General features: G+C 43.5%; 1 protein-coding gene across 1 annotated transcript; it reads left to right on the top strand.

The window, feature by feature from the left end:
* Nucleotides 1-27,487, top strand: LOC128710899 (DNA-binding protein D-ETS-3-like). Its single transcript, XM_053805758.1, has 6 exons — nt 1-170; nt 537-587; nt 10,652-10,699; nt 19,236-19,425; nt 24,735-24,940; nt 27,277-27,487. Exons 1-6 carry the CDS (start codon nt 89-91, stop codon nt 27,411-27,413), a joined length of 714 nt encoding a protein of 237 aa, XP_053661733.1. The 5' UTR covers nt 1-88; the 3' UTR covers nt 27,414-27,487.
* Nucleotides 27,488-27,849: the final 362 nt, after the last annotated feature.

A 27,849-nucleotide genomic window follows, 5' to 3' on the forward strand; every position in this document is an offset into this window, starting at 1 on the left:
CGGTGCGGACGGACGGGAGCACGCATCCAAGATTCGACTGAAAGCTGGAAAACCACGGCAGGGCAGCGTTGAGGACGGTTGCAAAATTATGATCGATATCAAAAGCTCGCCCGATTATCTGAATCGGTCCTCCGGTGGATCATTCGGTAACTTTTCAATGTTATTTGCTGGTAATTATAATGATACGAGACAACCAATGTCTTTCACATGTTCAAGGCGGTGAAGATGTAAGATCCCTGCTTGGGGATGTGCGCTTCAATGATACTGTGTTTTTTTGCAAAATTGAAATAGATTGTTATTGTTTATGCAATTCGTGAAAGAAGTTGTTGGAAAATTGATCTAAAGAGACGATGAAAACGAAAGAAATAGGAGAACAGGTTAACAAAGATTGGAGTTGTACAATACTTTTCAAAAGACAAAAAGACTTAAGCAAAAACAGACTAATTTTAGAAAATGTATGCCTATAGTACAAAACAATGCTGATCGTTTTAGTTTCACGCTTATGCTAATGCGACGGTTTTCTTTCTCTTTTGCAGACTCTTCGTACAAATCATCATGGGGCTCACACAGCTCGTCCCAGAGTCAAGGTATGTTGTGTTATTGTTTATTAGCTCACACTCTTCAAATAACACCGCAGCACAATATTTGCCCTTTCGTAAATGGCCTGTGGGCAGCATAGCCTCCACTTTTGCTGTTCAAAACGTGCTCCGAAGTAGCTAGCAAAGTCAGTCAACCGAATATTTCATTATCTTTCCCGCTTGTCCTCGACTGCATCCTTCAGTCCTCGTGTTCCGAAAGATGCTCTGATTACTTAGATCATACACCCACAGGGTGGGGCGCGAATAACATGCCCTTTCGGGCTAGAACAATCGTGTTGTGCGGCGCTACTAGGCTCTTTCTTTGACGATCTGTGAGCGTTACGCCTCGCCATCTAATGTGTACAATCAAAAACTAAACTAATATCAAAAACAAATGTCACGCTTTCGTGCACCAGGGTGTCCCGACCCCAATACATGTTGTGCCCCCCCATAACAATCGCTGGCGACAGTATGTGCTAGCCAAAGTTCAAAGCAAACAACTAGCAAACGAAGACATTGCACGTACGGAGACGATAATCCGTCAGCTAAAGGTGCCATGGAAGCTGTGATCTTCTTTCACTAGCGGCACACAACGTGAAAGACACTTCAGAAACAGCTTCGCTTCGTCACTTTGGCACGGTTGAATAAATCGACGTGTCGCTGCGGGAGCAATTTTCTCCACGCGGGAGTAAAACTTTTCTTTTTCACCCAAATGGCTACCGCATTGAGGCTGAGGTGCTAGATTTTCGTTGGAACACGATAAGAGAAGGAAAAATGGCCGCTTATTGTTAGGGTTGTTTGATACTCTCGTGCCTACACATTTTCTCTCCATTTTTGTTCAAGTTGTTGGTAACATTGCAAAATTTACAAAAGTTTAACAACAGTATTAAGATTAATGTGTGTGAGTTTGATTGTTGGTTTTAATTTTTGATTATTTTTCATATTCGAAGGAATGCATTTATTTTTATACATCAATACATTTTGAAATATATTTGTTATTATTTCCATTACATTACCTATTTTTTCTTTGTTTTAAACAACCTTCTTCCCTACCGTTTTACATATCTTTTGTCTTTCGTTTCTGCTTTTACTTGTGTTATATTTCATATTAATAATTATTTCAACAGTGTTCCCAAAATTTGTTTCATATTTTTTATGAAATATGTGCAAAGGTTTTTTATGCGCTAGTTGTTTTAATTTTTATATTTTTCTAGTATTTTTCTATTTACATTCTATTTAACTCTGCGCTTAGTAGCAATCTTGTGCTTCAATTTATTTGTCTTCTTCTAACGAATTATTCGTCAACGTTGCTTCAGGCTTATAAAACCTTTATTCATTAACAATTAATGATAAAACGCTGGCAAAATTTCCAAACAACCAAAGTATACCGATCGGACCTCGCCCTATGGTACACATTTTCCACCCTCCAGCATCCACAGGATTGTGGCACTAAGCTCTCGCGCTTGGGTAACTTTTCATCCCTTTCCAATTTTCGAGTCACGCTTCGTTTGGCAGGTTCAAACGACATTCCGGTGCCCATGGTACCCCGAGGGGAGCAACAACATTCTCCTGTGCCCTGTGCCTGTACGCGTTGCTCTGATGGTGATGCGAGATGGTGTTACAAATTACACCCCGCGGCGTGTTGCCCTGACACAACATTAAAATTAAACTTTCACGCAAACGAACCATCGTCCTGTGAGAAGCCACCCAGCAGAGGCATCTCATACAGCGAGAGCAATAGCTGCGGGAGCAAACAAAAAAATAACCAAGAGCACACATCGAATCGCAAAACTTCGTGTTCCATCCCCCGGGCAATTGAAGGGTGCAAGGATCCTTTTGGCTTTTTGATGTACGTATGTGTGCGTTTGGCGTTGGTGATGCGCTAGTGGCCTGAGGCTACCTTCACAAACTGTGCGTCCATGCCGTCTTGGTTTTGTTGAATGCGCGTCAACCAACGGTTTTGGTTGGAAAATTCAATTTGAGCTAGATCAAAAAGTGGTTTTTGATGATTCGCACTGATTGTAAACAATAAAAGCGCGAACGGCGCTCTATTCTGAACCGTACAATCGGTCGGTTTATCGCCCCGGGGCCCTTAGGGCGATACACTTTCCGTGTTCCGATGTTCTTTTGGCGGCCGCAGGACCAAAAGACCGAACCACTGCTAGCGGAACGTTACACAACAGTGGGATCGACCGGGGTGACAGGATTTGAAATTGCGTAAAGAAATGTTTTTCTTCCGCTCGTGTGATTTCGTGTGATTGGTGCATGATTGAGATGCGTTGTACAGCAAGGTGATGGGGAAAGTGATTCGGGTCAGCTTAGGTGGCATGTCAATTGGCGTTGAGTCATGGTGGATAACAACAAAAATCATGGATAATCTTTACCACTGACAACATAACTATTAATTTAGAGGGGGTTAAAACAGAGCAGTGTGGTATTTGAAGTTAGAGAGAAACATTTCTAGAAATATGTGTCCAACTTTGAAGTATTCCTGAAAATGATATTTAAATTTATGTGCTGTATCTTTAATAAAAGAAATAGCTTCTGCATTAAACTTCCCGTTTCATCCACTTCTTGGTAACGTTCACCCGGGCCGGAACGTTTGACATTGGCTCTGTTCAGCATGCTCTTCATCTGCCGTATCTTCAGACGTTCTTGAGACAACCTTCACTTAATCGTCTCCCATTTCGTTAAATAACCTAGTAAACCCACATAATATTCGTTTACTCATCATCATTCCCCCAGTCTTATCGCGCCCTAATCGACCACATCCTCATCCTCAGTGCCCAGTGTTTTGGCAGTGTTTGATGATCATTTTCCCATCTCCTACTACTTGCCTACTGACTTTGACCGACCGAAACAAACAACCCGTCATTCGAACCATCATTTGACCTCCGTGTGAAAGGTGGTCAGCGTGCCCGGTTGCGTACCGGCGGGACCAACCGTCCAATTTCTGGTCTTCGGCGTTTTAATTACGGTTGATGTCGATGGATTGTTTGCGAACTTTCCTACTTCATTATCGGTGACTCTGTTTGCACACTTCGCTTCCGTTTGGCTGGAGAGCGTAGGTTCGGCACCAGGGGCCCATAAGTTTGCCATTGTCTAGCCGCTAGAATTTGCACTAGAAATCCTACCTCGGTGCGTGATGGAAAATCGATAGTTGGGTGAACCTGCACACGAGAGAAAACCTGATCTTGTTTGATTTGCTTTGGAAGAATATCGTAAGAAGTTGCTTTAAGGGAAACTTCAAACTGAATCATGTCTTTTGAAAGCGAATTCCGTGCATAATTCTTGAGAGCTTCAAACATTCTGGATGATTCAAATTCAAGAAAAAAGCCATTATTTCTTATCTCATAACTTGCTCTAAATAAGCGAAACATCAAACGACTCTAAAACGCCATAATGTTAGGTTCGTTAAGTTTATGCTTCCGTTGTGTTTGAACCTCATGTACCGGTCAGACATGTGTGTGGACTGGTATTGTTTGAATGTAAATTGCACATAAATCTATGCAAACATGCCACATGTTTACGCTGCTTTATGTTGTATCCCCTTTGTTCTCCTTTCTTTCCACACCTTTGGTTGATCTTTTTATCCTGCCTGTGATGTTCTTTCTTCTCAGTTAAGCAGCAACCCAGATTAAGTGTATCCTTCCCGTGGAGGGTCGTGTGAGTTGCTGTTCTTCGGTTTTCGGTACACATGAACAACGATAAAAAAGGAACTTCCGGAACCATTGTCAAATAGTATTGATGACGCACAAAAAATGTAGCAAAGAATGGAATTTATTGGATATCGATGTTGAGCCTTACCCGGACGGACCCGGGATAAGTAAACATACATGCACAGTGATTGACTCACCCTTAGTTATGGTGTAAGGATCTTTTTCTCCCTCTCTGAAGGACACATTGGAAATCCTGCATATTGCGAGATGCTAATTAGAAGAGCAAACACAACCTATTTTGGAACTTTTCTGAATAAAACTATCGTTTTTGGCACAATTTTTAAATCCTACAGCTTTTTATCAAACAAGGCTTGATGGCTGATAAAGGCCTGTAAATTTACTTACCAATCAGTGACAATTGGCAGGATAATGCTACGCTTAAAGGATTTTCTATCCTTTTTTTTCTTTGCAAATTTGTTTTGAAACAGTTGTTTACTTGTTTTGCTGCTTTTGCAACATTACCCTGAATTGAAGTTGTATCTTACTTGATTCCAGAGTCTCTTAGAATTCCTTTCAAATATCTTTTCATTGACATTTACTTAATACAACACATGCCTCCTCACTTCTATTCAAATTATTCCACAATCAATGGGAGCATTCCAGAGCCATTCTAAGCGCCAAAAACCACTCCAGCTTATGTCACAATATTTTCAAACATCTACCGGTATCAAAAAATTTCCCTACATTAGTCTCCATCTCACAATGGTGGCACCCTTTTCAAGCATGTCATAAGCAGCCGCCCACTCGATTGTAACCATTGACAAAAAGGGCATGAAAAACTCGTGAAAATGCCCGATTTTCCTCTGAACTGATTTTTTGTACTCTCAATGGTCCTTCACGCCTTGCTGTTCCAAACCGAAAACTGCCCGGCACACTCACACAAACTGTTTCCGAGCGTCACAAAATGCCACATACAAATTCGCCTTCAAACGATCTCTTTCAGCTGCAACCCTTAATTGAATATATATTATTCGGCTTACGTTTCATGAGCCACTTCAGGCTCAGTTCCCCCTCCGTCACCTCAGTTTTCCCCTTAAATGTGGTGCATTTTTTTGGCAAACGCCACATTTTCTTCAGCCTGCTGCAGCTGAGCAACACAAAAAATAGAAAACTCACCAACCCACTAAAAACCACTCGAAACACACAAACACTTCCGTCGAGTGATGGTCTACTCCACGCGGTAACAAATGTATCGATGATTGGGGCGCTGAACAGTGCAGTGTAGCAACTTTACAACCAACATAAAAAAGGAGACCTTAAAGTCTCTGAAAACTGTAGCCACTCAACTGGCGCGTTCGGTCGGACGTGCATAATTCAAAACAATAGACGATCGTTACGCAAGCCGCATGCGAGTGGAATTAGAATTTATCGAGCGATACTCAGGAATGGGCTTTTTTATGAGATTGGCTCAACTTTAACTAGAAACAAAAAAAACCCGATAGAAACCATAATAAACATTCGCGATACGAAATACTGCGCACAGCCCGAGCGCACGAGCGTACAAAATTGTGTCTAATTTTTCTGCCCGCCACAAATAAACGATTTCGCTACGCCTCGTTCATCATACGGATCATAAAAGGTAGAAAATTTTGCATGGTTCTTGCTAATGGAAAGGGTTGATTCGAAATGTTTGTCGTTGAATCGGTGATTAAAAAAAACTATTATGTGCAAATTGTTGTTTGAAGTTTTTAGAAGGTGGATGGATAATCCGAGTTCCAAATAAATACTATTATTACATTTTGCAATTAAAATCTCTTGAAAAGTTTAAATTTTCTTAAATCACGATCACTTTCGTTCAGCAATTTGCACTCTTTCCAATGTATAATAAGCACTATAGAACGTTCCCCTTGGCAATTAAGTCGAGACAATTGTCACCCCGACAGCATCGGGAGTGAAAAATTTCGAAGGAACGGAAACACAGGAGAACCATTTTTATGGCACCTACCGCTGCAGTTCCTTCCGTAAAACAAAAAAAACAGAACATAAATCCGACCACCACCACCTCACACTTGCACGCATCGCATTTGAATTAAAACACGACCACAGCGATGCGTTGCTAAAATATGCAAATTATGCGACACTGCACCTACCAGGCGCACCAAAAACCCCGAAAGGAACCGGAATACTGTTAACTCATTAAATATGATTAAATAATTATGTCCTTTTCCACTCGCAACCATTCTAGAACGGGGCTGGGGGCAAAGGAGTGTAAGATGGGAGGGGGGGGGGGGGGGGGAGGATTTTGTTTCCTTTTTGCTCATACACGGTGTGCTCTTCATCCATCTCCGGAAAGAGTTCATTGGCTCGCCGGTGCGAGAAGTCGTATTTGCACGGTGCTGAAGTTTGAAATTATGTGCCCCCTTGAAGGCTGTCTCCGCTGGCACGCTACGCGAGAGCAAAGACAAACGCTTGGGTTAAGAGATTAATTATTAAATTATGCACTTTATAGATGCAGCCCTCGGTGGAAAAGTGGCCACAATTGGAGGTCAAATGAATGTTTGCTTCGACTGCAGCCATCTTGCTCCCGGTCACGTGCTAGTGTGAGGAAGTACTTCGCTATCAAACACACGTCGAGTACGGCATACGGCAAGTGAGCCATAGTGCACAAAACCCCACTGGCGTCGGACGGAAGAAGGTGTAATTTAATTTTACGATTGTGGAAATGTCTATATTACTGTTTCGGTACAGGCTTTTCGATAACGCTTCGTACGTTTGCGCTTTTGGTAGTTTTTTTCTACAAGAATTCTCTCCTCAATTTTTGTACTCCCAATCTAGCGAACGTTCGACAACACAACAGCGTGTTTGGAACGAGCAAATGGAAACAGTAAAATTTTCAAAACAGGTTGAGAGAGAACGAGAGAGACAGAGTAAGAGAAACGAAAAAAAAAGCTAAGCGCACCCTGTAAAAAGGTCCTTTATGGGTAGCTCCTTGCTTCGAAAGGAACTGCTCGATCGTCACTTGGCTGTCCCCTTTTGCTGCGCTAGGTACGGTTTCCTGTGTGTGACCTCCGGAAAACCATGTCCCAGGAAAATAACAATTCATATTAAAGCACACATACACAACACTCCACGCCGTAATCGTGCTCGTGCTACAAGCGTAAGGAGGCACCTTACCTAACACCCCTGTTGCAAATGGGCTCTAACGACTTACGGAAGGAAGAAGGAAGAAAAGTTGAGAAAATATTAAATAATAACTGGAGTACGTGAAAACTCCCCCGGGCCCTACAAGGCGGTGGCAGAGCAAAAGGGTTGTAGAATTGTTTTCGTCAAGACCTCCAAGACCGGGACCTTTGGTCGGAAAAGCTTGACTCGAAACCGCGGTTACAATAAACGATTGACCCCGTGAAGGGGTCTCTTTCTCGCGCAAAAAAAGGGGGAACTGAGCAATCCACTAACACTCCGGAAGGTTGGACGGAAATCACAAGGAAATAAGGAAACCCACGGAATAAAACGGACACAAATACACACACACACACACACATACACAATTGCTCAGGTGAGAAGAAGAATGTTCCACTCATTTAACTCAAGTCCGGTAGGCCGAGAGGGTGAGACGATTTCTCGCACGGAGCATGGCGTCGATCGTTTGGTCTACAGCCCTACGGGCGGAAACTGGCGTGACTTGGCCGGATTTAGCCGAAAGGGAATAATAATCACGCACGTTACGTTTACTTCCAGGGGTTGAAGTGGTATGTACCATAGTAATGTGAACATTCTTGACCCGGTCTCTTACGACTTCTTCATAAAAACAAACTTCGTTCGCCAGAAATTCTGTACGACGCATGAAAATTACTCTTTAAAGTGTACTGTTTTCCGCTAAACGACGTTAAAGTTCAGGAACGACACCGACTGAAACTATTTATCGAAGGAGAAAATTTGATTGATTATATAGACAAATAACGTTTGTGAACGGTCAGTTGTGTGAAACGGAGCACCGAAACGATTGTTGACAGTGTCCGAATTTAATAAAGGTAATGCTGGGGTTCCAATGTCGTTTGTGTCAGTTTGCAAAATTTCTTAAGATGCTCCCTAGTAGATCGACAGTACCCTCCTGGGTGGATTGGTTCCGGCGTCTTTCGTTTAGCACATTTTTATTTCCCCAGTGGCCAGTTAGTCGCCGGGAATATATTGATATTTGCTTCCGATTCTGTTTGTCTACTGAGGGAACCCTAAGGATGGGTGATGAAGGTTAAGGATTTGATTCCAAATAGAGCTAAATTAAATTGCGACATAAAACAGTGTTTCTTTCAATTTCTTTCTTGATAAGTTTTTAGTACATTTTGTACTAACATATGGTACACTATTTCAAGAGTGTCAGAGTGGCGAAATTCAAACTTTACCCCTTCCACCCTTAATTCTTAGCTCGTTTACCATAATGTTTTTCCCCTACTGTATTTAGAATGCTTGCGAAACAAAACAATGGATATAAAAATGCATTAAAAATTGTTATAAAACATTCCCCATTGTTCTGTCCGATGTGATAAGTACACGTTCACAGACCCGTATACTGTCACACTCTATTCTTTGGCCACGTGGACTGTGCGGTGTCTTTTAAAAACAGTACATGCACGTGTATGGTAAAAAGAGGGAACGCGTTATGTACAACAGCATATTACATGTTTTGCATGGGACAAATGTTTCAAGTGTGCATGCAGAAGTGGTTGATGATAATTGTAAAAATTGTACACCCTCTTCGTCATGCCATTTCCTCAACAAAAAAAAAACGCTCCTCTCCGCTAGATGGCGCTCTTGCACTCACCGGCCGGGTGTACTGTTTCGATTACTCGCTCTCGACTAGAAATTATAATAATCACCATGCAAATCACGATGCATTTGCACAATGGCAAGCAGTAGAAAAATGAATTACAATAATGCTCATACACATGATGAAGCCCTGTTTGTGTGCTTTTCTATGTGTAGGTTATTTAGAAAAAAAACCGCAATGGGACATTTTTTGTAACTGCTCTCTGGAAACTGGATTGCTGAAGCTCATGCCTGAAGCTGCTTGAAGTTACTACATTCTCAGTAGTGATTTCATGTCCTATTGTTGCTTCACTCATCCACTTCGAATAGCAGTAGCAGTGTCCATGTCTTCTTTCGTATAACCCTCACATGGACCTTGTTCAAAAATAGCGCCTAGTGGTATATTCACAGCCATCCTATCCTGGACCCGGTTGTGTTCGATGGCCAGCATTAAGTTTCATCATTTCCCTGCCTGTCTGCTTCTTTCCCTTTTTGTTCCTCATCCATTGCGATCATTCCAGTACCACCGTACGGTCCTTTTCCAGTTCATTTCCCCGTACACCCGATGGATGCATTTGGAAAACTGTCGGCTGAATGTTAAAATGTGCACCTCCATTATGTTGCTATAATATTATATACAATTCATGCAAAACTGTTGTCCACCGTACTTTTGTGCCCCTTTTTTGCGTGGGTTTGTTCGTATTGTTCTTCGTCGTTGCGAGTGCAACGATCTACATATTTGTGCAGTGTGTGTAGCTCATTCTTTAATTTTCTGTCCTTTTCTGTTTTTAATAAATTATTTTTGTTCCAATTTCAAGTGCTGGAAATGTGTCTCTACTCTTCATCGCAAAACCCTATTATGGGATTCTGTTTTTTTTTTTGCAACAAGACTCCCATTGTCTGTCCTTCACAGAAAATTGCTCCATCGCTGCATTCACTCCCGTTTTTTCATCATGTTCATACATTGGATGCTACTGCTGCTGCTGCTGTTGTTACTATTTAACCATTATTATTTACATTTCGTTCGCGTCCCAATCGTTCTGATATTTTGCAATTAAAAAACGCTTCATAGTGCATAATAGAAGAAAGCAAAACACCCAACAACGTGACAAGGTGGTGTGGACATTACGACGCAATAGGAAACGTGGGCAGGATATTTAATTTCTCCCGTTTCCATTGTATCCTACGACCCAGGGAGGAGGAAAGGTTTGGATGGCCAAGGGAAGCCGGTGGCCATTTTAATCATTTTTAGCACAATGCAGATACATGGCAAAATGGCGCTCTGGCACTCATCCGCGTGATCGGAACGGGTGCAAACGGTGTGATGTGTGTACTCCACCACAAACCAAATTGATGCTCGTGCAAACAAACAACAACAAAAAAATAGCTGGATCGAGTGGAAAAAAAGACTCAGCATGCTCATTCCGCAGCAAAAATCACACCATTTTAATTATGCTTTTGCGATTCGAGATTCGCATTGTGGTGCAGATTAATGTCGTTATCTGCGCTGCAGGTGAATTATCGATTTTGTGCACAATAATGGATGGAATGAAAAGGCTGCTTTAAATACTGTATGTTTAAACTATTTTTTAATTGTACTTCTCGTTACAGATCCATATCAGATGTTCGGACCCACAAGCAGTCGGTTAGCGAGTTCTGGTAAGTTTTTCTAATCTAGCTCATCAAAGCTTTAACACTTTTATAAAAAAAAAATGAGTAGAAAAGGTACTCGTGAGCACCTTTTGCTCAGTGCAGACTAATAGAATACAAAAACGTTATGCACACCCCAACCAGAAAGTGAAAAAATCGATAGTTTTGCATAGGCAAACCTATGACCTTTCTTGACTGCATACTTCCGCCCCCCCGAGACCACGTTGCACGCGCACATTCTGAACGATTAAGACTTGCTTTTCCATTGCCCTTTGCCACACTTTCTCGTTCGCCTTCATTTTCGCGCGGTCCATATTCGGTGGAAAATCCCAGCAGGAAAAGCAACAGACCAGAAGGTGGTCCACAGACCACGGTACGGAAACTAGTGCGGAAATGCCGAAGAAACGATGTTGTTGTTGATTAATTACTACTTCCTTTATGGGTTAGAAACACATTACCACGAGCGGATGGAGCCCGGTGCCGGTTTTGTTCCATTTTTCACCACGCTCCGTGACTATCCGAAAGCATCGCTGGTGGAAATTCTTTTCCCCAAGAGGGTTGGAATATTCATTTGGCTTGTAGTTTTTTTTTTTCTTCCTCCCAAACTACACTTTCAAAGTGCGAAGTGTTTGCAAATCCAACGGAACACGAGCACCTTATGAACCGATTTCCTGTGGTTCTGTGAAGTTTTGTTGGAAGCATTAGCTCCCCAAATTCACCTGCCCCGTGCTAATCAACGCACAAAAAAAACTAGCGATACAACGATCCAACCACGGTACATGGACGAGAAATCAGAAAAAGAGACCCAAACACGCGGGAGCACTGTTCTGGGGGAAAGTAGCAGCAAATTATTTGACATTAAAACGAAAAGTCATCAATTTGTCCGACAGGAACGGCGTGTTTTTCGGTCCCTTTCAACGCCACTGAATGAAATTAGCATTCGTTATTTGTGCGAGAACGTTCAAGCTGGAGCACTGAGAATGGCAAGTAATTTATGCCATGTCTAACTGGAGAGTTGATAGCACTACCAGCAAAAGATTAAGTAAAACTTTTACGGAGGGGTGCAAAAAAACATGCTAACAAACAGATTTTATTGAGCAATCGGAAAATTTATTTAATTTCCGATGAGTTAACGGTCTTAAAATAGTTCTTGCTGATTTTGAAAGTGCAAACTGAAGAGATACTGATTATAAAGGCGAAGTACTAAAAACATTGATGATCTCTCTCAGTTTTAGTACTGATATCAACTGTCAGAGATTTGCTACAGATATTATCAATCAATTTTATGGCTATCGTACATAAACTTAAAGGTTAAACCAAATGATCAAAGGGACAAAGCCACATTTGATAAGATACTTAATTTAAATGATCAAAATACTAAAAGTTCGTCTGGCATAGTTTTAGTACAGATATAATCTGTCACTGCATTAGTATGTATCAGTTGCAACACGAAAACAAAATCAATAAAGCAGTTGTGCCGTATTCGACTCGCTAACAGACATGACCCAACGTAACTATGCCAATTCTACTGCATCATGCACAAAACATACAATGTTTCCCAAATACTGCACCGTGCGTCATGATGGAATTTCTCATTTACTGCCACCCGTTTACCCCAGCACCTGCCTCGCAAAAGGCACACGCATCAATCAATTCTCTAATCATCAAATCGCTGCACTAGCAAATGGTTCCCTTGCGCACACACGAAACCATTTCAGCTTCTAATGGGTGCGTTAACTGCTGCATTACTGCGGCTTTTCGCCGGTTACTTTGATGCGAAAACTGCTCCCATCGTTGCAGCTCACGCTTCTTGCTGGTAGTTAAGCGTTTAGCCTTTTGGTAAGCAAATTATGCTTCCACACCCAACACAACTACCATTATTTATTTATCGAAGACCGATCGAACGTCGCACGAAAGGTGCATGTAGGAAACACACACAGCACTCTCTCGCTTTCCCTATCACGTCTTGGATGCAATCAAAGCTATATTGTAACCAACACGTGTCAAAACGTCGTCACGGGTTACTGCGTTCGACTTTTCCCCCACGAAAAAACCTCCCACCCCTCCGCTCCTTCCGACGATTGTTTCAGCCCCTTTAGCTTGGTCCACGCATATACGCGCACACACAGCACGAGGGAGGACGGCTTATTAATTTGTTTCTCTTAAAAACAATCGACCCACAATGAATCATGCAAAATGTGGCTGGTATGTAGCCCTAAGAACCAAAACACGGCACGTTCCGTAACGCAACGTCACGGAACAGGGTGCCGCTGGCGGGTGTGTTTTTCTCGCCTCACCTTCAGGCCCCTTTTGGTAAATTGTTTGATTGAGATTTTTTAACACCCTATCTGGTTGCTTTTAATTCAGGGTAGAGCGCAAAAAAAGCGAAGCGGAGTTTCACCTTTTTACCAAGAGTTCCCTCTATTCCAAACCCAACACCGCTCGCTCGCAGAGGACCTTGACGAGCCCTTCGCTCGGGTTTGGGGAAGCTCGCTTACCGTGGAGTAGAACATAAACCCCGAATCGTGTATCTTACCCCGGAGGGTAGCGGAGTCCTGTATGTCTGCTAGCGTCCGGCAAGGTGAACTCGGAACCCCGACGATGGTGTTGGCTGTACGCTGTCGAAATAAAAATCCCAGGACACCAATTTAGCTCCACTATTTGCACTGCAAATGGAACGGTAAACATTCGACCGGGGGTTATTGGACATGCGTTTCGTTTGCTTGCGTTCTACGATTCCTGCTACACCCTCTATTCGATCTGCGGTCCCTTACAACCCTCGAACCATTGCACTGCTCCCGGCAGTAATCCATGCGCCGTTCTGCTTCAAGACCTCACATCCTTACACTTCGACACTGGAACGCATTGAACCGGAACCGGGTTGTACTTCAGTTTCGGGTGTCTGTTCCAATCGTACAAAAACGCTTTCAACGAGAGCAACACCGTGCGTCCGTGGTGACCCTTGCCAAGGGAGCTACAGTGCGATTTTCATCCAGCACTACCCACCCGGAACGAATGGCCACCTTAGGGCAAAAGTGGGGGTTAGCATTTTTCGTTTTCACTCATGAAATATTCATCGATTTTAAGGTTAAAACTCATGTCACAGGGTGTATGAGATAGAATGGGGTTGTGCGAGACCAAAAGGTTGTAATTCTTAGTCTTTAGGGTTTAACTTACGGACTTAGGGCAATTAGAATGGGGAATGGGTTAGATACTCTGCACAAAAGTGAATATAATTTGGGATTAAAGATCAAGTGCTGGACATTGCGTATTATGGGTAGAGTTGGAATACTTTTCTCAATTTTTGAACGATTTCTTAAAAAGAAACATTCTAGTAATAACTCCACGCAGTAGTATTTATTACAATAAAGCCAAAGCGTGTTTATTTAAATTCACATTTGAATTCTAAATTGTATCAAATAAAATAGCGAAGAGAAGTTTTCGCAAGTTATCTCATCAAAACAAACGGCATTTCCTTTCTCTAAGTGAACGACAGCAGCAAAACTATAAAGAACCTCTCATAGAATACACTAATCGCGTAAAAGAAGGTCCAAGGCAAGGAAAATTCCCTACACTCTCACTCTGCGTTCGCTTTGTGGCCCTGTCGACACTAATTAGCACTTTTCGTGTGGCAAACGCTCAAGGAAACTAATTAGCCGGCAAAGTCACACAGAACCCGCTGGATCTGGCCTGCCGGATGTTAACCGAAGGAAACCGGAAGCCATTCGCCCGTCGCGGATGCCTGCCAGGCGTTGGAAATGCATTTGAAATTTTGTAATGAAAAGATGAGAGGAATGAAAAATAAAGAGTACACGCACACACAGTGAGTGGAAAGATAATATTAGCATAAGACAGCAAAAAGGCAAAGTTGACAATGTTGAGCACCATAACGCATACACCCCGGCGGTGGGAGAATTTGTCTGTGTGTAGGTTTTTTGCTATGTATTTTGAATTCATCAACCGGGAAGGAAAACCGATGGTGAAACCATGAATAATAAGCTTTCGAGTCGCGGTTGCCGCTGCTTAACGCCGCATCCTTCCGATGTTCCGGTATTTGAGAATGAATGGTAAATGATCCTCACGAGTCGAACAGATCGGTACAGAGCTGGAGAAAATGGTTTCGAATCACCGTGTACTATGTGAAATTTCACAAACATACTCTGTCGGTACTAACTCGCCACGTCCCATGGTATTTTTGTTCGTGTTTATTAATAAATATATATGCATACCGCTTCAATGGGCGACCAACAGGATAGGATACACTGGTGGTACTGAAAGGAAAAGCATGGCTGAAAAGCAAATGAAAAACCGAGAAGCCAAAACAAAAAAGTGAATGTAAGAAATATAAAGCGTTTAATTAAATTTCCGGTGCGAGAGCGCGAGCATTTTCATGGCACGGTGAAGTCGGAGGACGATTTCCATATGGTACCCACCAACCGACGCTTTGGCAATCCATTTTCAACCATTTTGCGACACGACGGTTGGTGTAAAATTTTCGCAAAACCCACTAAACATAACCGTTTTGCCAAGTGCTTTCCGCGTGGAACGAATTGGACGTACACCATGCGGAATTGAACGAAGGAAAGCAAAACATTCTGCACGAAACCAGTACCGTAATTAGCTGTCCGGGTTTTTGGAGCGGTTTACGGAGCGCGGTTGGCACCATAAAGGCAGGGATACGCGTACAAAATGGCGTATAAAAACATAAGCATTACCATGGAAAACGCGATGAATGGGCTACTGCCCGAGGGCAACTCGAAGAATCGCTCAGGAAAAAAACGAAAACAACGAAGGCCTAGGTGCAAATGGCACGCCATGTTGGATCAGTGGTGGTGTTGGTTTTATTTATTTTTCGCCATTCAATCGCTGGTCATCATTGTTCATTTTTTGTATGTTTCCGTCCCTGATAACAAAGAGTATTCATCTCATGTAGCTGCAAAGCCACTCGAACGAATGAGCTTAGTGTTCCATTTTAGAACATTGCTTCATTTAGTACTTTGAGTTTAGCACAACTGACGCATCCATAACTTCCATCTTTTTGAGTTTGAGTTCATCACTTAGCAGACTATGTTGTTTGGTATTATCCTCATGACGAGATTAATCCTTCAAAGTAGAAGCACCATAAATGTATATAAAATAAATCTACGCACTGTTTTCAAAGCCTCATACCATATTCCGCATTTATGGCTTAGAGAGATTTATAACCATAGAGAAATATATTCAACACTCAGATTCCCATTCCCCGGTCCGATGCACGATGCAGAATTGCTTCTCGACGAGAAAGGCCGCTCATGGTCAAGCCTACCCGTACCAAACGCACTGCACGTTCATGCAATCCTTTTAAGCTAAATCTACCCAGCAAACCGCCAGGAAGTCTTAAATCAGCCCACGATTCAAGACGATCGTATTGCCAGTCGGCCCCATTTGAGAAGCCCGCGCGGGCACAAGTTGGATGGTAACATTTTGCCTTCGCATGTCTTTCGACAATAATTCTCGGAAATCGGTTCACCCCTCGGTCCAACGATGTCCAACAACGGTCACCGTCACGAACTCGATGTCTGATCCGATGTAAGAAGGATCGCCTTACCTCCCTTTATCACTGTTACACCGCCGCTGTTGTTCGCTAGGCCGGAACCTCCCTTCGGTCTGTTTATTCCCCGTCGGTTTCAATGGTTCCTTTTCGATCCGAGCCCGGTACCGAACCGGTTGAAAGTGAATCGTGTTCACTAGATCTTATCATCACGGTGGCCCGTTGCTTCTGTTTCCCATTCACTCGTTGTTGGAAGTTTCCTCAAAGTCGTTATATTTCTGAAGAGTTCCTATGTTTATGGGTCCATCGCGTAGGAGGTCTCGCTTGCGTGTCACCGCGTGTACGGTACCTTTACGAACGGTTTCTCACTGTTGCCGTTGTTTAGGCTGGCGACCCGGTGAGTCGATAATAGAGAAATAAAAATAGTACAACCCCGACAAGCTCGCCACGGACGTCTGACGGTATGGTTGCCCTCGGAACAAGGAAGTGAACGAAAAAAAAGGGATCCGTAAACGTACTGAGACCGCTACAGTTGGTGGTTGGAAAAAGGATAAACGGCACGATAGGCAACAGGAAGCAAACATAACGAAGCCGAGCGAATGAAGGAGAAAACGCCCGGCTGTGGAAAGACCTCAACGGAACAAAAACTCACAAAAAGCAAGGTGGTCAGAACACATTTACGGCCACCATATACCGTCCAATAAGACAGATGACCCAGTAACACTTGACCCGAGCCTCACACAAAGCTGGGCAACGGGAACGGCAGGCATGGGGGTCAAATCGATTCGCTCCAAAGATCCCTTCCCACAAAGACCAGTTCCGGGACGTATACAGAACCACAAACAACAGTACAAAAAAAAATGGACCACCATCCCCGGGTACTGGGGGTCGTTAGTTTTCTTCTTCCGAAAGCCCTTATCGGCCGCCCAAACACACGTGAACCACGAACAGGACGCGAACGGTGTTGACCAGCTGGTCCGGTTAGGCACTAAATAAACCTCCGCCGTACAACAAGTAGGAGGAAATGGGCGTCAGGAAACAGGAAGAACAGGAAAATACGGAAAAAGGTGTGAAATGATCGGAAACCGGCAACAAATTTAATCAAAGGGAGCCACCACGTCTCGTTGGGCCGCGAGATTTTGGAACCAACGGAAACACCACCGATCCATCGTTCCATCGGTGGCGTTTGCTGTTGTTTTGGATTCGTTTCGGGATGTTTTTTTCTGCCTCGTTTCCAATGGCTAATGTTAGGAATGGAAGGTGTTAATTATAGGAACGGTAGTGTTGGAACAATTGATAAAACACTAAGAAAGGTTTGCACAAGCTTGTGAGAGTATAATTTATTATGCTTCAATCCTTGCTTTACTACCAGCTTTTTAAGAGCTGTACAACGTACTGAATAGAACCTGTAAAGCTCACCCAAAGTAATTGTTTTAGTACTGGCGTTAAATTTAGATACTTACAGATATTTAAATGCTCCATATTTTTGATCATTTTAACTTAACATTCGTCATAATATTGTTTGATTTATTACACTTTATTATTAGTTAACATGCTTTCCGTTAGGGTAGGAAAGAAAAAATCTCAAACTGAAAGGGGTCGGTACTAAAATTATCTCTTCCTCATAAATCAATGATAATATTTTTTCTCTTCCTTCTCTGTTATCAGTGTCTTGCCTATGGATTAGTTATTCAAGGGCTTACTGATTTGTCCGCTAGTACCAATACGATAAGCAGGTTAAGTTAAGAAGTTTGCAAGAGAGAGAGAGAGTTAAGAACTTACCAGAAACTTTGTGTTCTTAGTGTTCTAAACACTTCTTTGATTTAATGTTTCTTGATATTTAAAAAGAGTTCAAAATTAAGCCAAATATGGAGCAAAGAATTAAAACTCGAGGTACAAACCAAAACATTTTTCATGCAGCATTCACGTATTATGAATAAAACAGCATAGTTCATAAAAATCATAAAACACCCTCCCATTAATGAATCAAAAATAAATCTTGCAATTCTGCACACAGCAGGACATTTTGCTTCGCAAATTGATGCTCGTATTATTTTTTTCGCTCTACTCCTCACAAGACACTATCCTGTTTATCTGCAATTTCCCAAACAAAACCCCCCTCTATTCGCAGCGCTCAAACACCGAAACACCGATTTACTAATGATGAATCACATAATCCGCACAGATTGAATCGACCGAATCGACAGCGGCCAAAAAACATGAAGCCCAAATTCCTCCCTCATAACGAGCGGAGCGCTGAATAGAGAGGAGGGATGAAGAAAAGCCCCAGACCACCAATCCCTTTTACACACCCCTGGAGCGTTCCCTAAATTGCGCCGAAACGGATCGAGGGTTCCCGGTAGCCCCGGTGTGGTCTTTGGTGGGTGTTATTATTGATGATGTTATGATAATAAGCCCTTTGTTGTGTCGGGAACCTTTGGTGATGGTTGGTGTAGTGCCGGCCTTATGTTTGACTATACGCGCCATGGGACTATTACTGTCGCCATTAATTTTTTCCTTCCCCGGCCATGAGCAGGGCGCACGGATGGGTTGTAACCTCCCGATGGTTGATCGCTTTTGGGAAGTAGAATTTCTTTTCCTTTTTCGCACAAAAAAAAAACACCCGCTGGTGGTAATTCACGGTTGTATTATGAATATGTTGAACCGATTGCCCAAAATGCTTGTTGAATCGCCAACCACTTGTCGAGCGGGTTCCGAGTGTTGTATTTGATGGGTCCGAAACGGGATTGTATGTATTCACTGCTGCGGGTTTTTTTTTTTAGTACAAAGTGTAACCACTTAGTGAACATAGTGGTTCTAATTTTCTGGCAATTTTTTACTCGTTTTCTTCACCTGGAGCGCACACCTGGAACGAGAATGATTAATGGGCGGTGGAAACGAACGAAAGTGTCCCCTTTCGCACGTCCATTCAAACCATCCACTGCCGTCATTAGGCTCGCACGGTACAGTTTACTAATATACTTTCGCCTCAATCGGATTTCCATCTTTTTGCAGGTTCCGGACAGATTCAGCTATGGCAGTTCCTGCTCGAGCTGCTCAGCGATTCTACCAACGCCACCTGCATCACCTGGGAAGGTACGAACGGTGAGTTTAAGCTGACCGATCCGGACGAGGTGGCCAGACGCTGGGGTGAACGAAAGTCGAAACCAAACATGAACTACGACAAACTCAGCCGAGCGTTAAGGTACGTAGTATGGGAAGGAAAAGCGACGGGGTGGGACGATCCAACGCACCAAAAACATAATTTATGCTTAATGTTCTTTTGATGTCACTTTTATTGCAATTTTCACTCAATTTACTTCTGTCGTCGAGAATTAGCCACAAACCCGTACACAAATCGTTTCGGCAATCTTCTCCGTTTCTATTTCTACTGGTCCAAAACGTTCTTTTTCCAATCGGTCTTTGATTCAAAGACGTGGACGAGATTTTGGTACAGAGCGGAATTAGGATCATCGTCCTTCGCTTCACGACCGTTCCATTCGGATAAAACTACCGGGGCGCGTTCGGAGGGCTGGACGGGCAACAAAAGAAATCATCACAGTAAATCAAATTGTCTTTAACGATCACCGCCCTCGTCATCTATCGTACGGCAGTCCGGGTTCGATTTGAATCGTGTCCCTCGTAACGGACCATTGGTGGCAGCCACGATAGTGTCGGCTGCCCTGCTGCGAACTACTGCCGCAACGAACCTTTGTCAGTCTGTTCACATTCGCCATAGAAATGTCCTTTTTTCGTCCTTTATTTTTTGTTTTGCTCCTCCGATAACGGACGTATGTGAGCGTAACATTTGACCCGTAATGGGATTAGCCTTGGCACGGGATAACGATGAACAAATCCGACCCCGAACGGCAATCGATTGGGAATGTGTAACTGGTGAACTATTTTTTTGTTGCCATCATCCAACGGTTGATTGAATGGTAAATTGGATCACTTGCTAGACGCTTGCTGAGATGTGTTTTTCTTGCGTTACTCAGCAGCAACAATTAGCAGAGTTTGCCTTTTCATCACTACTTTTGGGCTATTTATTTTCGGTCGTTATTGCACAGATTTTTAAATCCCCCTGTTTGGAAACAGGTTTTTATTGGGTATTTGAACTTGATTGGCCTCATCTTCCTGATTGTCCTTTATGAAACATTTTGAACCATGATCGAGAGCGCTTGAAGTTATGCTGTGCGCTATACATGTTCGGATTTCTACTGCGCCAAAATGTGCCATGTTAGTACCTAAAATCATTCAAACCACTCAATATACATATTCATTAGTTCAATTTCACATTCACCCAAATTGTGAGTAATTATTTCTAAGCATGATATCAATGAAAAAATGTTTCAAATGAATTAGAAACTAGTTTTACATTAAACTTTGCAATTCAAGGGTTTTAAATATTCTTTATGAAAAACATAGATATTAGGGTTAAGTTTTGAAACCAATCGTAATTATCATTCTTAAAATCAGAAGTATCCTTCGTAGTTCTTTCAAAACTTTTCAAGTAGACACGTCCATCGATAATTTGTCGTACTTTCCTGCATGCTCCATGATTTCTCTACATGATCGTTCGAGTAGTAGTCAAACTTTACCCAGGATAAAGTTACACTTTGCAAAGTCGAGTGAAAAGTGTGATAAGCTCTTAGATATTCTTTGCCAATTTAATCAACTCATCCCCATGCCAGCACAATACCTTCCCGGTTCGGCGTCGAATAATAGCATGATGCCATGGTTTCTTTCCATTTGCCTTCAATTGAAAGATTCTGACGACCATCCCGCTCCAGCTCCTGACGTTTACCACCAGTGTGCTCGATTCTCGGAGCATATTTTATCACGATTTATCTAATAATTTCAATTTTCAACGTTTCGTATTCATTCGTACGAATGATTGAAAGCATGCTGGCACCCTCCCCGTTCGGTAGCATAGTCGGTGCTGTTTCCGGTTACCACAAGGCCACCTGCCCAGCCCCCTCTTGGATTTTAGTTCGGTCGTCCCGTTTTGTCGATTCGGAAAAATCGTACAACTTTGCAACGAATGTGCCATAATGCCAGATCTGATACCGTTCTTACATTCCATTAATCCACCACACCGAGCAGGGTTACCGAGCTACAGGCGCTGGGTTTTTTCGCAACAACTTCTCCGCCCACACTCGATTCTATGCACAACGTAGCACTTCTTCACGGCACCGAAACATCGTATGCTGTGTGAGTTTGAAAAGAACGTGCACCCGAAATAGCCCAGTCCGGGGCTTTGGCTACTCCAACCACCTTCTCGTCGTTGGTCCGGGTGCTGTGCTGTCGCCACTATCCGATTCTTATGGCAACTGTTTCAACCGTTTGTCGAATCGCATCCAGCATCGCTACAACATGGGAATTTTACTACATCAGCATGGTACGTACGCAGCATGCGACAGTAACGTCGGGGAACGCAGGGACACTGCCGACACTCTCTCCTTCGTACCGTGACGCGTACGAACGCAACAGACTGGTGGCAAAACGTGCAAAATATGCTCCCGAAGGTGCCAGCGATGGAGGTGGTTTCATGCAATCAAATTTGTAAATTGAAAAATAACAACATTTTGATTTAGCCAAAATCTAATAGACTTCTGTGCGCACAGCTTGTGTGCCTGGCGGGCGTACACAAAAGCGGATGACTCGATGGTGCCAACCATCAAGATGGCCATGGTTTGTAAACCGAAAGACAACGTTGATTTCATTGCCAGAGCACTGCACTAGCGTTCATGGTTGGGATTAGCCATCGTTTTACCAACATAACATGTCATTACTGTCGTCTAGATAGATCTAGGTCCTTTAGATCTTTTAGGTAATCTCACGTAGTCTTCGTGAAAATAAAATGTCTGTAGAAATAATTAAAATATACTTAGGTAAACCATATTGTAATATTTTATATTAAATTTAACTATGAAGTACTAAGTAAAATAGCAATTAATGCCAACAAATCGCAACCAAGCACATATCGGCAAAGCATCATTTACTAACATTTAATTAAAAACTAAATTAGAACACTGTCATCCACTTTCCCGCCACACTACTGACATTTCACAAATTGAATTTGAAAACGTCAAATTATTGATTCCACCGTTACCATGCAACGACAAACCCAACTGTCTGTAACCTTATGTTCGTTTCGTCGCTTTATTAAATCACTGCAGTGAAATTAAAATACCAATTCCTGCTGGTTTCACTTAGCACCAAACCTTGCCCTAATGCCCACTAGCCTTCGGAGCCTTAGCTTACCAAAGGGACGATGTTTACAACGCCCTGTTCAACCATCAGACACCATCGGTCTCACCAAGAGAAGCGTACTGAAACATTCCCACATCCCGGCAGGGATCCCTAGGTCCCGTCTGTCGATGTGTGTACACACATTTCGTCACATTTAGGTAATCGTCGTAACGTTCTTCTGCCAGGTTTTGCCCCTCCCACGAGGGAGCACTGTAAAGAACAACAGCGATTTTGATGCAAGTGCGTGAACGGCGGGTGATGACAATCATGGGACAATCCTGACAGCAGCAGGTCCAAATGGCAATACACGGGCACAGAAAGTAGGGCAGGTAATTTGTGGATTGGTGGGGTGTAGATGATGATGCCTCACTTGAATATGTATGTACACACATTAAACCACTCGAAAATGCTCGGTCGGAAAATGGTCGGTGCGTTTTCCACCCTGTACAGTGTCGAGTGTTCGAGTGAAGTGGTACCCAGCTCGAGTGGTAATGGTGGTGGTGATGGTAAAAGATAGCTTCTTCACACATTTGCATTGCATGGATGAGTGACAGCAACACGCCCGGCTCATTTTGTACCGAACAGCAGCAGCTCGCAACCCCCAACTCCCCAATAATTCCCATCTGCACGGTAAGAAGAGGACAAAAAGCCAATGGACCGAAGGGGAAAAAAGTAAAGAAACTCTCTATAGGAATGGGACAAGCCAACCGTATTTCCATTATCATGCCACTGTTGATGCTCCCGATAATGATGCTGGTTGGAATATGGGCGATGATGATTGGAGGCACCCGAGTTGAGTATAATCCTTCTCGTGCAGTTGAGCATACTGTCACGATTGTCTGGCGCGTATGATTTTAATGGATGTAATTTTGAATATTTCCCAAACAGAGTGCTATCGGGGACGTCATATCTTCGGGGTGGCAGTTTTTTTTTTCGAGGTTTTGCTACACTGGGACAAAGAATACTGCTTTACCACTCGAAACTGCTAAGAATCACACAAATAAGCCACGTAGACGAATACTTTATTGACAGTTGAATCGGAGTCCTTTTAAAGGTTTTAAGGGAACTTGTTTACGTTTGAAATCGAATGTTGGGATGCATTTGAATATCCAAGCTTCAGTTCCAATATGTTTACCGATATTTCTGGACATTTCTTAAACGTTCGTCTGATGTCGTGCCATGTCTCTAAATGATATCAACCATATGTAGAATCACTTCTTTCGCTGTGTTTTTTTTAACATTCCCATTGTTCCATATGCCAATCAATTTTTGTGCCTGTTCCGAATGCACGAAAATCACACTGAAATCGCCTTGCAGATGTCCCAACCGTCAACCGAACAGAAATGTACATTAGCGTATGAGGATCTGGGTTTAACAATGCGAACGACGCCACATTATGCTTCACAACCACTGTTCTCAATCGCTGCAAGTTGTACTCCTTTTTTTGGGGGGAGTCCGCAAACAATTGCGAACGTCATATGAATAACCTCATCATCCACGTGTCCGTTCCGTGTGTATCGCCCTTACCGCAATACGGAGCAACACAACACTTTCCGATCTAGTAGACACATTGTTCTTCGACACAGCTGTCATCCTCGTTTTGACAATACGCAACCGTTAACGTCGATAAACACCTCGCGCTGTCGGACGAAAACGTGGCAGCAGCAGTTTAGTTGCTTTTTTGTGTTCGATTGTCATATGCCGAATTCGAAGATACTAAAATATGCCTTTTGTCCATCTCGCATCTGAGCGGAGGGAAAACACTGTACCAGACAGTGTACATACACTTTTCACTGGCCGTTTATTTTTTTCCAATGCAACCCGAGCGTGCCCAGCTGCGGTTACGTTACGATTTGTGTATTCCAATGGCAATCGTAAGGAATTAGCTTGCTCTGCTATCGTATACTCTTATCGAAACCGACAAATCGGAACATACAACTTCACTCCAAGCGTTACGCACGCTCTCACACCCTCTGCTGAAGAAATCAACACACTTATACGGCTCGGCCCGTACAATGAAAGCCGTCGGTTCCTTTTTGGACATGGCGTAGGGCTCCTGTTCCTACCTAGGGGGAAATTTCTTCAACTTGATTGAGACACTTTCAACGATTCCTTTTTTTTCCTTCTTTAGCTATATTATTGCCAGCGTTCCTCATACCGACTCCGACTACCAATTCTCTAATCCACCGTTTCTTTCTCCTCTCTTTTGCATGGCCACCACAACGCCGTACTGAAATAAAATCACCCAACGCAACGCCACAGATATTACTACGATAAGAACATTATGACGAAGGTGCACGGCAAGCGTTACGCCTACAAGTTCGACTTCCAGGGTCTGGCGGCCGCGACCCAGCCCCAGACGGATCCGACCTACAAGTACCAGAGCGACCTGTTCATGTCGCCGTACCATCACGGGGCCAAGCTGAGCTCGTTCATGAGCCCCCATCACAGCATGACGTCATCTTCCGGTAAGTTGAACAAAACGGCACCAAGCAGAAATAAGCGCCCTGCAACGGCAGGATATAAAGCAGGTGAAGGTTTAGGTGTTTCTTTTTCGGCTGGATTATCGAGCAAGGAAATCGGGGCTCTCAGGACACTCGAACTTTATGGTCCTAGTCTTTTCTGCGTGTATGTTGGTGTGCGGAGAAAATGTTTTAAGGACTCTTTTCCTACGCCTCCGCAACGAAATCTAATCGCCATTTCGCACTCAACCGTTTAAAGATATTTCCTTTCCCAATTTGGCTTATCGCCCGTGAACGTTTCGACGGTTGTGTAAAAATAGCGTAACGACTGTTTTGGCTGCTGAAAGTATCGAAATATGGTTGTCTATCCAAATTTATGAGCTAGAATGAGGTTTGAAAAGAATTGGATTTTAGTACAATGAGTTATGCATGTACTAAAAAAGAAGTTTTCAACAATGATCGTTGCCTTTTTCATCAAATAGTGATATTAATTGTTGGTTGGTTGAAACATACTCTGAAATATCTTGGGGTTTCAACGGTTCTAATATACTTTGTAAAAATATAAAATTGCTGGAAAAGTTTGCTTAATCAGTGAACTAGATAAATAACTCCTAAGCCACAGCTCTAAATTCCCTAAAGTTTCAAAAAAACGATGATTGCATCTTTTTATCATTGACAGAAAACGAATCTAAAACATATCCAAAAATGAACTCTCTCAAGTGGTCTTTCTACTTTCGGAACATTCCGATAAGCTTTCGTTTTTGTTTCGGCTCTTGGAAGGAAAAACTGAAACGATAAATCAATGTTCTATTTTCCATCGATTTTACAACACGCTTGCGTTTTAGCTGCCCTACCGAAACACCCACACCGATGTGCGTAACCGTGACTGTACCATTGTGGTAGTGAACGGAACCGAGGGTTACCATTATCGGCACCATCTTGTACGTAGGAGCAGTGTGGCAAACAGTCTAAGGAGTCCGCCGTCGTCGGTGGTGGCATTTCTCGACATCCAGTTGCAAACCGTTCGCCCCGCCGCTCAACCCATCCAGTACCGACGCTATCATCCGTATACGTGTGTATGCAGGCAGGCTCATGCGCATGTTGCAGTAACGAGCACCAAGCGTCTCCATCGTATCCTTGTGTTGTCAGTCTATCGCACTCACTCTATCTCTGTCCGGCACACTCTTACCAGAGCGGCTGTTTCCCTCTCGTACTTTTGCCTAGTTCTATCTCGCTCCGTACGGGCGTGATTAACTCAGTAGGAAGGATGAACAGACATGAAACATACACACACTCATACATGCACACACGCCTACTAAGGAGTAAATGGAAATGGCAAAATGGTGGTAGCAAAAAAAAACGAAGGAAACTATCGCCGGCGCAGGCGGAAAAACTCAAGTATCATCTTTTCCGCCCTTGTGAAGCGCCAATACCATCATATTCTTACTTCCTACGAGAAATCCGCCCGTATCCGTTTTTGCCGTTTTGGCTACACAACCCAACACGCGATCGGTACGCGAAACGGAAGAAGAAGGATGACTTTTTCTTACCTTCCCGTACTGGATGTTTGCTGGTTTCCCCTCTCCCATTATCCACACCACTCCAACCACATCCGTATGGCGGAAGGGAAAGGCAAATGGCCATCCCCGGGCTGATGTTGCTGCTTCTCCTCCGAGCGCCACCCCGGAAGGAAAAATACCCGGGTGGAAGTGAAACCGTTCTTTTGGTCTAATTTCTGTTTCCCTAACTAGTTCCGTTACGGAACGGCTTGTTTGTTAGAGGCTTCCGAGCGGACTTCTCCTCACCTTGCGCCCGACTTCCATTGCGAGAATCGACGGGCCTGAAATTGACGAGCCAAACCGTTGGTTTGGTCTTTCGCTCCAACAGTTTACGTGAAGGTGAAATTTAAAGGTACTTTTATGTATGTGTCTGTTCTACGCCTGGGTACGGTGATTTTTTGTTGTAGTTTTGTCTCAAGAGCTATGTTTCCCTTTCAATATGACCTTAAAGCGATAAAAGGTCGAGCCGCCAGGCTGCACAGAGCAACAAAATCAACAAGCAACGGCTAATTGTTTTACGAAGTTTGCCAATTAAACGTCAGAACTATGATGGGCTGTTTTTTCAATTAACTTTCCAGCCAATCATAAATTGCAATTAATTACTGTAATTGAAGGTACTGTTAATATCGAATAAAATTAATTGAAAGCCGTTGCGCTATTCGTTACAATGCTTTCCACTGAGTCAATGCATCCTGGTCACGGCACCAGGCTTTAACCTATGACAAACACCTTCGGGTAACACTTTATTGAATAATGTTTTCCTCTTCCATCCATTCAAAACAGCCTCCATCTTTCCATCGGCCGCCTCGTGGGGTAACTGGGGCAGTCCGGCAACGAACCTATACCCGTCGCACACGATGAGCCACGTGACGCCATCGCACGTCGCGCCACATCTGGGCTCGTATCCGCACTACGCATGACCAACGCCCACGACCACGTCCTCCAGCCACCATCATCACCATCACGCCCAGGTCGACAATTTCGATCTCTACAAGAAGCTAACACCGTACGAATAATAGCATCCGCTAATCCCGCAGCAGCAGCAGCAACAGCATTACCACCAACAGCAGCAGCATCCGCCACAATTGCAACACCAGCAACTGCATCCACACCATCCGGAGCTGTTCTATCAGCCCGAGCTGGCCGGATTTCCGCGGAAGCAGCTACCGGGTGGACAGTTGCACCAGCTGCCCTCAGCGAACGCGCTGGTACCGGCCACGGCCGATGTACTGCTGCTGCGGACGGCATCGCGCACGACGGACGATGGTGACGGTGGGCAGGTTGGTATGTTTCGTGGCACGACGACAACCATCGACCCTACCGCAACGACTACCAGTAACACTACAACCACTATCG

The sequence above is a fragment of the Anopheles marshallii genome, chromosome 3, assembly GCF_943734725.1.
Source record: "Anopheles marshallii chromosome 3, idAnoMarsDA_429_01, whole genome shotgun sequence".
In the NCBI taxonomy this organism is placed as follows: Eukaryota; Metazoa; Arthropoda; class Insecta; order Diptera; family Culicidae; genus Anopheles; species Anopheles marshallii.